This window comes from Procambarus clarkii, unplaced genomic scaffold (genome assembly GCF_040958095.1).
Source record: "Procambarus clarkii isolate CNS0578487 unplaced genomic scaffold, FALCON_Pclarkii_2.0 HiC_scaffold_576, whole genome shotgun sequence".
In the NCBI taxonomy this organism is placed as follows: domain Eukaryota; kingdom Metazoa; phylum Arthropoda; class Malacostraca; order Decapoda; family Cambaridae; genus Procambarus; species Procambarus clarkii.
In genome coordinates this window covers 1-13,204 of record NW_027189609.1, presented here as the reverse complement: position 1 = coordinate 13,204, position 13,204 = coordinate 1, and the positions used below count along the sequence as shown (strand labels likewise).

General features: G+C 42.9%; 1 protein-coding gene across 1 annotated transcript; it reads right to left on the bottom strand.

Moving 5' to 3' along the window:
* Positions 1-523: 523 nt before the first annotated feature.
* On the bottom strand, positions 524-1,162 carry LOC138361663 (uncharacterized). Its single transcript, XM_069320870.1, has one exon. It carries the CDS (start codon positions 1,160-1,162, stop codon positions 524-526), a length of 639 nt encoding a protein of 212 aa, XP_069176971.1.
* Positions 1,163-13,204: the final 12,042 nt, after the last annotated feature.

Here is a 13,204-nt window from a genome sequence, read left to right as displayed (position 1 = left end):
GGTATCATATTATATACATTTGAGACAAAGGAAAAAGAACAGAAGTATAAAATCCACTGAGAAAGGCGTTAATCAGTTTAACTCTCTCAGAAATCTCAACGATATGCTGCGGGAATGGTACATAAAAGTGTCTAACATATACAATGGTTGGGTACTCACTCAAGACGAGCTTTCTCGTAAAAAAATTAACTAGAACTAGTGGAAAAGGGGTAGAAGTTAGTAGGCATGAACGGGTTACTTAGCTAGATATAAAAACTATGAATGTTAGGGGCTAGTTCTTCACGAATATAGTCATCTTCTGCTACATACTGGCAGTCAGGAAGTGATTAGCTGATGTAACGCATCCATTGTCCTTTACAGACAGGAACACCACAGTCACACAAGCATGTATCATCCGACTGTTGTTGGTGCACTGTCAAAATAACTGGTCTGGACCGAAAGTTGTAAGTATGAGTACCAGGTGATGTGGTACCATTGTTCGTGTCTTCGACCAGAGTGGGTGTCATGGTGGTAGGGTCAGTCATTACATGTCATTGACAGGTACTGGGCTGTCTTGGTCAACAGTCAGTTGGGCTAGTTTCATGTGACTGAGATGTTCATTTACATGTTCACCTGTAGCAAGGTTTTCCAGCTTGTACTTGGTACCTGTAATATGCTCAAGAACTCTGTAAGATCCAAGAAACTTCTCAGTCAGCGTATACATGGGACCATCTCTTCGCTGGTTGAGGATCATTACTAAAGATCCAGGTCCTATTTTTGTAGGTTTAGCATGAGCGTTTTGTAACCTAGTGAAATCGTCAGTAGCTTTAGATAGGTATTCCTTGATTCTCAGGAATACCAATTGAGTGTCTCTTTGTTTGACTTTAACATAATCATCATAGTTGTAAAGTGACACAGGCGGTGAGGATATGAGAGCATTAGGGAATCTCATGTCTGTCCGATGTCCAGAGTGAGGTGTATCTCCTATTGAGGAGTTGACAGAGGAGTTTATCGAGCTTTGGACGATTGGCATAAGTTCATCCCATTTGTGACTGTCCCGATTGACTGTTACTCTGAGTGCGTTATTGACTGTTAATTTCTTATTTGTTCTTTCAGCAAGACCATTGCTAGCCGGTTGATAAGGCATTATATTGCACTTTTTATTTTTGTACAGTTTAGCCATTTGTTCCATAACAGAATTGTTGAATTCCGGGCCTTTGGCAGTATAGTATACTGACAACGGCCGAGAGTCCACCTAGATTTAAACCGAGAGTATAACCCTAGGTGGACCATACCGCAAATTATGTTATTATGAAATGCATTATGCAGTTTTGTTTGGAATTGGAACCAGTTTACCGTATTTAGAGAAGTTATCCACCGCAACTAGAAGATGTTTATTACCTATGAAAATTTCAGCAAAGTTCGTTAGCAAGTCCATAGAAACACGGTCCCAAGGTGCATTAGTCGTAGGGTAAGTCTGAATTGGGTTCAGCCCAGCAACATGGGTTCTGTTAGCTAGGCAGGATAGACATTGATCCACGTGATGTTTAATCTGTTTTCCCATTTCGGGCCAGTAATACTCGAGGCAAGCCTGCTTTATGGTGCAGTCCTTGCCAGGATGTGCACTGTGCGTCATGGACAAGTTTCAACACGATAGGTACTATCGACGCAGGAATAACAGGTTGATGTATCATTCTGGCAGGAGAGTCAAACATAACCTTCATGTGAGTACGTGGTTTACGAGTACTAGTTCCTTGAGTGGCATAGGAGACTTGACTGTAAGAGTCGTTTTCGGGTTCATTAGAAAGCTTATAATCGGTGCCCACATTGGGTCTTGTTGTTGTGCTATTTCTACATCTTGCAAGTCTGTCGAAGGGTATTCTACCTGAACAGGAGCGACGTAGTGGGAGAGGGCATCGGCAACTACATTATGGCTGCCAGGTAAGTTTCCAAACGTGGGTAAGAACTCTTGTATTGTGAGCGACCAACGGCAAACTTACCTATTGGGTTCTATTTTTTCGTCAGTACATGGACAGGGTAGTTGTAGATGATGTCTCTGAAATGTTTGAGAGCCCACACTACAGCTATAGCTTCTCGTTCTGTTGTCGAGTAATTCTTTTCTGCTTTGGAGAGAACTCAGCTTGCATATGCAATGGCATGTTTTTTTCTGTCGCTAGTCTATGTTAGTACGGCTCCTAATCCAATATTACTGGCGTCGGTGACTATGATAAACGATTTGGAGAAGTCTGGGAACTTGATAATGTGAGCTGATATCAAAGCCTCTTTAAGTGTTTTAAACGCTTTCTCCTGATCAGCTGTCCTGGCGAATAGGACGTCTTTCTTAAGGAGGTGAGTGAGAGAAGACTCAATCACTGAATAGCCAGCGATGAAATGGCGATAGAATCCTGTTAGGCCTATGAAGTTTTGCACAGCATCAACATTATGAGGGACAGGATACTTCTTCACAGTGTCTATCTTTGAGTTAAGAGTGGTAATGCCGTGTGAGATGACTTTATGGCCTAGAAACTTTATCTCTTTTTTTCATGAAGTCACATTTGATAAGTTTGATCTTCAAATTAGCTTCAGATAGTTTCTGAAGAGCAATTTTAAACTTTGATGGTGGGTCGGTACATCCTTGGATATGATTATGAGGTCATCGAGGTAAACCTTGAGGGTATTACCTATCATTCGTCGGAACAAGTTTGTCATAAGCCTAGAGAAAGTAATGGGCTGCTGCATAAGCCAAAAGGTATGTAGGTGTACAAGTAATGGCCACTAGGGACGGAAAACTCTGTCAGTTCTCGGCTTTCTGGGTCAAGTGGTATTTGCCAAAAACCTTGCAATAGATCAAGAGAAGACGAAACCTCATTCTGGCCTATGTTCTGCAATAAGTCAGTGAGCACGGGAAGTGGAAACCTATCTGGTATCGTCACGTGGTAAAGTTTTCTGAAATCAACGATGGGATGCAAGAGCCATCCATCCTTCTGGGTACTATGATCAATGGAGCATTCCATGGAGAGGTGCTTTCTTCAATAACACCTCCGTGTAACATCTCGTCAATATGACGGTCTGCAACAGCTCGTTGAGAATGAGGCAATCTATATGCGGGTACATAAATTGTTGAGTACCTGGTTCAAGAGGAATTTTGTGAGTGATGAGGTGTGTCATGCCAAGTTGTTCTCCTGTCAGTTCCACAACAGTGTTTGTTGAGGAAGGGGGGCTTGGGCGTTTGGGAAGTCAGTGGGACTAAGGTTCTCAGGCGAGATCGCTAACTGATTTCGATTTGTCATATGAGAGAGTGCAAGTACCATTAGTTCAGTAGAGTCTTCATCCACTACTCGCACCACTAACGAACAATAGGTGAAGTATACAATGTGTGTCTATGTGAGGTAAATGTTGGCATTGGTGACATTTGCAACATAAACAGCAGTAGAAGATGTTCTGCATCTGTTGAAAGGACGGTTCTATGTAGGTACCTTTTATTTGACATGTGACACTGTCTGCTATTACGTGATCTAGGTCAGGTACACCAGGAATTTTGACAATAACCTTTGTTAGTGTGTGAGAATGTAGAAAGGTGTCTTGGTGTAAGATGCCTCTGACTTGATTGATGTTAGACTCTAGGCAAGGTAATGAACAATTGCTGGGGCCCCTTGCAAAGATTCATTGACTTCATCGACCTGTGATATTGTGTGGCTGTGGGATGGACTGGTGTCAGTAAGTGATTGAGTGACAGCTTTGTTTGGACGTGTCTGGTAACGTGTATCTTGGTCACTCCTGGCTTTTATGTAACTGATATAGTCCCTATGGTTGGTGAACTAGTGTCCCCATGGGGAACACACCACAAAGAGGTACTACTGTGTCACCAATTGTTGTTTCCCAATGGCAAGCATCGATAGTAATTAAAAAGAATGTCTCCTGGGAACCGAATATTATCTACAAGTAAACAGGTCATGGCCACTGATCTGTCATCAACTATCAACTCTTTGTCAGCTTCACCCAACACTGCAGTCATTCCTCCAGAAACTTCACAAAGGTTGGAGTCAGATGGCTGGCATACAACAAGTCTGTTGTGTATGTCATTCAAGGCGGCTTCTTTGATGATGATGACTCTAGCTCCTGTGTCTAGGAAAATTTTAACTTGTTGACCTTTCAGAGTGGTTGTAATCAGAGGTCCTTCTGTGTCTTTGTTAGGCATGTTAGTACGAGACTGGTGTGGTCGACGTGATGTCTGAAGCACATGATTGTGAGTACTGTCAGCATGAGGAGGTGTACGGTATCCTCCTCTGCTAATATATTAAACCTGTTATGGGTAAGTACTGATTATGCAGGGTGATCGTCTCGCTTCCCTATGTCATGCTGGTTTACAAAGGCTGCTATGTTTTCCCCCGATTGCGAGTATGGTCTGGTCTGGTCTAAGTACCCGTTGGTCTAGTCTGCATTATTCGTGAAGGCTGTAACACCGTTTGTCAGCCGCGAGTCAGTGTCCATCTGTGTTGGGACTGTCAGTCTTCGCGAACCTAACATGGGCAGTAGGTCGGGTTGCAGGAGCACGTGCAAGGCTCGGTCGGCGATGGTTAGGGGTTGCAGCATGTGGTTGGTTATTGGCAGGTTATTGGGGTAGCTTGATTAGAACCTCGGCAAGCTCGACAGTTAACAGTGTCATGACCATGGAGCTGGTGATAGGTGCAGAATGGTGAACGAGCTGCTCGGCAGTCTGACATTTCATGTACAGGTCTGCGGTGAAATATGCAATAAGGATGGTTGTGATATACAGTATTGCTTGCACTGTTATGTCTTCCATGCGGTTGGTAATGAGTGCTGTTTGATGTGCATTCTGCCTAACGGTGGCCAGGTTTGCCACAGTTAAAGCATTCTGGCGTTTGCGGGTGAGGAGGATAATGAGGAGAGTTAGTCCTGGAGTATGACCTGCGGCCATGTGAGGGTGGAGAAGACCTATCATGAGTCTGAATGTTACTAGGGAAAGAACGCGTGACAACGTTTGCAGGGTTATGGGGATTGATTGCATTGAAAACGGCAGTGCTGTGCAGAGTCCTGGTTCTTTAGCCTCTCAGTGGAATCTATCATCTCATCCATTAATTCCCAAATAGTGTTGTTTGGCCCAAAGTCCTTAGCTTGTATTTCCTTTAGTATGACCTCGGGGGGCATGACGCTGTATGGCACCAAATCTCAGTAGTCTACAGACATTACCTATGGTGAGGCTTTCCTTTGCTTCCCATCTAGAACCCGTCAAAGCTGATTTCAGTGAGCTATGGAGCTTATCTAATCGTCTGCCGAATGCTTTGCGTGTCTCATCAGGACGCATTACCCAGCAAACACAAATCGTACAGAAAACGTTCGTCTATCTCTTCCCATAGGTGTAGGAATGATTTGCATTGAGAATGGTGCAGGAGAGCCTTTGAGAAACTTTTAATCCAAAATCCAAACACAAAGGTTTTATAATAAATTGTTTATCTACAACTATTTTGTTCCTAATGTATTACAAATAGTTTTTACATGTTTAAATATATAATTTATGGTGTTTTTTGTAAAATTCATTAACAAATTGTGAATGATATTTAATGGCTGAATGAAACCGTCAAAATACATTTAATTATTCTATGATCAGAAAAAATAGTTTTCCAAATTTTTCTAAAAATCGCTCTTTTAACACAATTTGACTCCTTATGCATTCCACTAAACACTAATATCATGTTTAAATATATAATTTATGTATTATTCCCTAAAATAATTTATATAAATTATAAATGTTGTTGGAAAGTGGTGTGAAAGAATCAGAAAACGTTTTTTAACTATGTCTCCAGTGCACAGTTTATCAAACAAGAAGATTAACGTTCATCAACCCTTAAAATCTTATATGTTATCTTGCTGTTGTAAAATGGGTGAATCTTTAAGAACAGTATCTATATGACAAATGGTGTTTAACCTAACTCAAACATTGTAGGGTTTATTATTCTACACATATTTCTAATGACTCTTAGATGTTTACATTCTCTGAAGTATAATTGTGAAGGCTGTGTCCTTCACTCTCACAACATTCTTAAACTTAAGATTCTTAAACTCCTCTGCATGTTCAACCATAATTGTTTCCATTCTGAATCTCCATGGACATTTGTATCCAAAATTAAACCAATGTGGTTTCCTTCAGTACCCAGTACATTTGCTCATTCATTTCCACAGATTCCAACATGGTAGGAGATTTACAGAAATTTGGCTACTCATATTGTTATCTATTACATGAATGCATTTCCATAGTATAAGAAAAATACATGAGTTTATGATAAATTCGTTTTTTGTTATATAATATTTGTATGCTGTTTTTTCTTTAAACCCCATACTGAACTAAATCACGAGAGTATATATTATTTATTAAGAAGCGCCACCACTGACCGCCAATTAAGTGCTCACATCAATTATAACTCTATAAGAAATAACACACAAGCCATGCCCAACTGTCGATCAACATTGATGCTGCACACACACTCAGGCGCCTCGACTCAAAATTGCCACTCATCAGTCATATGGAGGAGAAAACTTTGACAAATTTCACCTATCATAAATAACAGTCTCCGTCTTTCGTCAGTCTTTCTCATAAATTCAGTCTCCGTGGTGTAGTGGTAAGACACTCGCCTGGCGTTCCGCGAGCGCTATGTCATGGGTTCGTATCCTGGCCGGGGAGGATTTACTGGGTGCAAATCCTTAACTGTAGCCTCTGTTTAACGAAACAGTAAAATGTGTACTTGGATGAAAAATCGATTCTTCACGGCGGGGGATCATATTCCTGGGACCTGCCCGAAACGCTACGCGTACTAGTGGCTGTACAAGAATGTAACAACAACTCTTGTATATATCTCAAAAAAAAACAGAAAAACAAGGACCACCATTGACTGCCAAGTGCTCATATCAAGTCTAACTCTAAGAAACAACACGCAATCGTTGTAAATAACCATGTCAACATGAACTCTGGACACAATACGTCTCCCAACATCATCACTCACGCTGGCATCAAGATGGAAATGTTAGGACTAATAGTGCCCATAGTGTCGTGGTGTATAGTATCGTGGAGTATAATGTCGTGGAGTATAGAGTCGTTGAGTATAGTGTCGTGGAGTATAGTGTCAGGGAGTATAGTGTCGTGGAGTATAGTGTCGTGGAGTATAGTGTTGTGAAGTATAGTGTCATGGAGAATAATGTAGTGGAGTATAGTGTCGTGGAGTATAGTGTCGGGGAGTATAGTGCCGTGGAGTATAGTGTCGTGGAGTAGAGTGTCGTGAAGAATAGTGTTGTGAAGTATAGTGTCATGGAGAATAGTGTAGTGGAGTATAGTGTCGTGGAGTATAGTGTCGTTGAGTATAGTGTCGTGGAGTATAGTGTCGGGGAGTATAGTGTCGTGGAGTATAGTGTCGGGGAGTATAGTGTCGGGAGTAGAGTGTCGTGGAGTAGAGTGTCGTGGAGTATAGTGTCGTGGAGTATAGTGTCGTGGAGTATAGTGTTGTGAAGTATAGTGTCATGGAGAATAGTGTAGTGGAGTATAGTGTCGTGGAGTATAGTGTCGGGGAGTATAGTGCCGTGGAGTATAGTGTCGTGGAGTAGAGTGTCGTGGAGAATAGTGTTGTGAAGTATAGTGTCATGGAGAATAGTGTAGTGGAGTATAGTGTCGTGGAGTATAGTGTCGTTGAGTATAGTGTCGTGGAGTATAGTGTCGGGGAGTATAGTGTCGTGGAGTATAGTGTCGGGGAGTATAGTGTCGTGGAGTAGAGTGTCGTGGAGTATAGTGTCGTGGAGTATAGTGTAGTGGAGTCTAGTGTCATGGAGTATAGTGTCAGGGAGTATAGTGTCGGGGAGTATAGTGTGGAGTATAGTGTCGTGGAGTATAGTGTCGTGGAGTATATTGTCGTGGAGTATAGTGTCGTGGAGAATAGTGTAGTGGAGTATAGTGTCGTGGAGTATAGTGTCGTGGAGTATAGTGTCGTGGAGTATAGTGTCGGGGAGTATAGTGTCATGGAGTATAGTGTCGTGGAGTATAGTGTTGTGAAGTATAGTATCGTTGTGTATAGTGTCGTGGTGTATAATGTCGTGGAGTATAGTGTCGTGGAGTATAGTGTCACGGAGTATAATGTAGTGGAGTATAGAGTCGTTGAGTATAGTGTCGTGGAATATAGTGTCAGGGAGTATAGTGTCGTGGAGTATAGTGTCGTGGAGTATAGTGTCGTGGAGTATAGTGTTGTGAAGTATAGTGTCATGGAGAATAATGTAGTGGAGTATAGTGTCGTGGAGTATAGTGTCGGGGAGTATAGTGCCGTGGAGTATAGTGTCGTGGAGTAGAGTGTCGTGAAGAATAGTGTTGTGAAGTATAGTGTCATGGAGAATAGTGTAGTGGAGTATAGTGTCGTGGAGTATAGTGTCGTTGAGTATAGTGTCGTGGAGTATAGTGTCGGGGAGTATAGTGTCGTGGAGTATAGTGTCGGGGAGTATAGTGTCGGGGAGTATAGTGTCGTGGAGTAGAGTGTCGTGGAGTATAGTGTCGTGGAGTATAGTGTCGTGGAGTATAGTGTCGTGGAGTATAGTGTTGTGAAGTATAGTGTCATGGAGAATAGTGTAGTGGAGTATAGTGTCGTGGAGTATAGTGTCGGGGAGTATAGTGCCGTGGAGTATAGTGTCGTGGAGTAGAGTGTCGTGGAGAATAGTGTTGTGAAGTATAGTGTCATGGAGAATAGTGTAGTGGAGTATAGTGTCGTGGAGTATAGTGTCGTTGAGTATAGTGTCGTGGAGTATAGTGTCGGGGAGTATAGTGTCGTGGAGTATAGTGTCGGGGAGTAGAGTGTCGTGGAGTAGAGTGTCGTGGAGTATAGTGTCGTGGAGTATAGTGTAGTGGAGTCTAGTGTCATGGAGTATAGTGTCAGGGAGTATAGTGTCGGGGAGTATAGTGTGGAGTATAGTGTCGTGGAGTATAGTGTCGTGGAGTATATTGTCGTGGAGTATAATGTCGTGGAGAATAGTGTAGTGGAGTATAGTGTCGTGGAGTATAGTGTCGTGGAGTATAGTGTCGTGGAGTATAGTGTCGGGGAGTATAGTGTCATGGAGTATAGTGTCGTGGAGTATAGTGTTGTGAAGTATAGTATCGTTGTGTATAGTGTCGTGGTGTATAATGTCGTGGAGTATAGTGTCGTGGAGTATAGTGTCACGGAGTATAGTGTCGGGGAGTATAGTGTCATGGTGTATAGTGTCACGGAGTATAGTGTCGGGGAGTATAGTGTCATGGTGTATAGTGTCGTGGCGTATAGTGTCGTGGAGTATAGTGTCGTGGAGTATAGTGTCGTGGAGAATAGTGTAGTGGAGTATAGTGTCGTGGAGTATAGTGTCACGGAGTATAGTGTCACGGAGTATAGTGTCGGGGAGTATAGTGTCATGGTGTATAGTGTCGTGGAGTATAGTGTCGTGGAGTATAGTGTCGTGGAGTATAGTGTCGTGGAGAATAGTGTAGTGGAGTATAGTGTCGTGGAGTATAGTGTCGTGGAGTATAGTGTCGTGGAGTATAGTGTCGTGGAGTATAGTGTAGTGGAGTATAGTGTCGGGGAGTATAGTGTAGTGGAGTATAGTGTCGGGGAGTATAGTGTCGTGGAAAATAGTGTAGTGGAGTATAGTGTCGTGGAGTATAGTGTCGTAGTGTATAGTGTCGTGGAGTATAGTGTCGTGGAGTATAGTGTAGTGGAGTATATTGTCACGGAGTATAGTGTCGGGGAGTATAGTGTCATGGTGTATAGTGTCGTGGAGTATAGTGTCGTGGACTATAATGTCATGGTGTATAGTGTCGTGGAGTATAGTGTCGTGGACTATAATGTCGTGGAGTACAGTGTCGTGGTGTATAGTGTTGTGGAGTATAGTGTCGTGGTGTATAGTGTCGTGGAGTATAGTGTCGTGGAGTATAGTGTCGTGGAGTATAGTGTCGTGGAGTATAGTGTCGGGGAGTATAGTGTCGTGGTGTATAGTGTTGTGGAATATAGTGTTGTGGTGTATAGTATCGTGATTTATAGTGTCGTGGAGTATAGTGAAGTGGTGTATAGTGTCGTGGTGTATAGTGAAGTGGTGTATAGTGTCGTGGAGTATAGTGAAGTGGTGTATAGTGTCGTGGAGTATAGTGCCGTGGAGTATAGTGTCGTGGAGTATAGTGTCGTGGTGTATAGTGTCGTGGTGTATAGTGTCGTGGAGTATAGTGTCGTGGTGTATAGTGTCGTGGAGTATAGTGTTGAGTAGTGTCGGGGAGTATAGTGTCGTGGTGTATAGTGTTGTGGAGTATAGTGTCGTGGAGTATAGTGTCGTGGAGTATAGTGTTGTGGTGTGTTGTTGTTGTGTTGTGGTGTAAAGTATCGTGGTTTATAGTGTCATGGTGTATAGTGTCGTGGACTATAGTGTCGTGGTGTATAGTGTCGTGGAGTATAGTGTTGAGTAGTGTCGGGGAGTATAGTGCCGTGGAGTATAGTGTCGTGGAGTATAGTGTTGTGGTGTAAAGTATCGTGGTTTATAGTGTCATGGTGTATAGTGTCGTGGAGTATAGTGAAGTGGTGTAAAGTATCGTGGTTTATAGTGTCATGGTGTATAGTGTCGTGGAGTATAGTGTCGTGATGTATAGTGTCGTGGAGTATAGTGTCGTGGTGTATAGTGTTGTGGAGTATAGTGTCGTGGAGTATAGTGTCGTGGAGTATAGTGTCGTGGAGTATAGTGTTGTGGTGTAAAGTATCGTGGTTTATAGTGTCATGGTGTATAGTGTCGTGGAGTATAGTGAAGTGGTGTATAGTGTCGTGGAGTATAGTGAAGTGGTGTATAGTGTTGCGGAGTATAGTGTCGTGGTGTATAGTGTCGTGGAGTATAGTGTCGTGGAGTATAGTGTCGTGGTGTATAGTGTAGTGGTGTATAGTGGCGGCCTGGGGGTAAGGTGGACATGGTGCGGCCTGGGGGTAAGGTGGACATGGGGCGGCCTGGGGGTAGGATGGACATGGGGCGGCCTGGGGGTAGGATGGACATGGGGCGGCCTGGGGGTAGGATGGACATGGAGTTGCGTGGGGTGGACATGTCGGGAGGGGTTGGGGTTGTGGGGGGTGGGGTTGGGAGCGTGGAGTCGCTTGTGTATCCATGGAAAACATCTATGTTTACTATATTCCCCCACACTGAGACTCGTCTCCTGTCCCATGTGGCAAATCAATGCACCTCACAAACCCATAACAATCAACAAACAAAAAAACGTTCATGCACCATTTCTCTGTTTGTTCTTATATATTTCAAAACTAAGAAAAAAAAAGTTTCTATCCAGCGAACCGCCATACATCAACGCGTTGCTTAGACAAGGCGCTGACAGGTGTCTTTGTCACCCCAGACCCCAGGCGAAATGAATGAAATTCTTTGCACTCGTTACAGGAGACCCACATTCGGCATTAAAGAGATGGAAGATAGAGTTTACTCTACTGAATACTAAGACAAAAAGGGATTACCATAAAAAATTAAAATAATATATTTTACGTTAAATAAATTTAGTTACGTTAATTGAATGGCTATATTCGAGAAACAACTGGCTATGCGCTTGGGCGAGATGGTGCTGGAATAATTTAAAAAAGTTAGCACTGAACTCTGTGTCGAGTCAACCCGCAAAAAAAATACAGACTCTCATGCCAAATTCACTTAAATGCTTTAAATTACAATTTTTAATTTACAACTTTTAAACTAGGATAACGTTAATAGCCCGCAGTAAAGAAGAAAACTAACACATGGGACATGCATTTGTCACGCTAATCCAAATTTCTGCCAAAATCTGAGGTTTGCAACCAAACTGGACTCTTAAAAATTCTATCTCCCAAAACGGGGAAAACGCGTTAAAATCGAAAAAAAAAGCAAATATTTCTCCTAACCGGCGAAGTGTACTGAACAACACTGAACGAACTTGCATTGATTACACACACGATTCGAATTTTCCGCAATTAACCCGAAATTGCAGCCCAGTGGACTTAGAAAAAATTCGCACACGGCTTCTGTACCGCACCACGACCACGTGTTAGCAAAACCGCAGCACCACACGACGAAAATCTTAATTCTAGCTATCTATCCTAGGAACACACAAATATACTTAGGGGGAAAACTTAAAAATATTAAGAGGAACTTCATATATAATTTAAGGAACTCGATTTAACCTATAGCTTTTCCCTACCCATTAACCAATTGTCCGAATCCTAGTGACCCTGACCACTGGATCAACCCCGTACAGAAAGCTGCATGCACGAGAATCGCTATGACTAGATCTGAATCGACAATGACTAGCGTGCGATCACTAGTCACCTATCCAGTTGCCAACCACGTTACTCACTCATCCCTAAATAGCCGGGAACCATCTTCATGAATTAACCGTAATACCTAGCTTTAGGGTCGTCCGCACTTGCCCGCCCTCAGACCCTTACAGTACCCTCGTGGCGTCCCACAGAAAACACTGCCCCTGACAGTTCAACCCAGAACTACTGTCGTATGTGGCATCCACATGAAACCCTTACATTAATTGGAAAAGGTCGAGTAATATACCTTGTCCACTCAATGTAGGTGGTCCTCAACTTAACTGCCTAACTTAACAGCCTAACTTAAAACTACCAACACTCCACGAGGCTATAGAATCGCCTACTCTATGCAAATCACACTACATATGCTTCCTGCGAACTTAACGCGTGGCCCCCGGCTGATCTCTGACCATGCAGCATGACGTAACGGAAAGACGCGTGAGGCTTCAATAATTTTTAAGAAATTATTGAAACACCGCTGCCTACTATTGTAACACGGGACTGTATTGGTTCTACTCTGTCCACCATCCTGCCCGTGAAGATGCTTACTGAAATTTAACCGAATTCCAAAGGACCCCAGAGTATACTCTAAAGCCGAGTCCCACGCCACGTGGTCTTAGCCATTTGATCGGCTAAGCTTCTACAGACACGTGACGTCGCACCAGGTTTTCTAGCAAACTCAAGGGATCCCTTTACGCCTCCACTACCAGACCATTAACCTGAAGCGTCAATCAGTTGGGGTCTGGACCAATTAATCGATCATTACAACCTTGGGGCTTGATCCCCAAATTACGTGGAAAAGGGGGAAGAATCTACATTAAGTGTGAGAATTATAGCAACAAAAGGGATAAATAAACTCTTAACCTTTGTTAGGCTTGCGGCCCAACTAA

What these genes read in the sequence shown, in the direction of transcription:
- LOC138361663 (XM_069320870.1), bottom strand. Translation starts at nt 1,162, where the DNA reads ATGGCTAAACTGTACAAAAATAAAAAGTGCAATATAATGCCTTATCAA.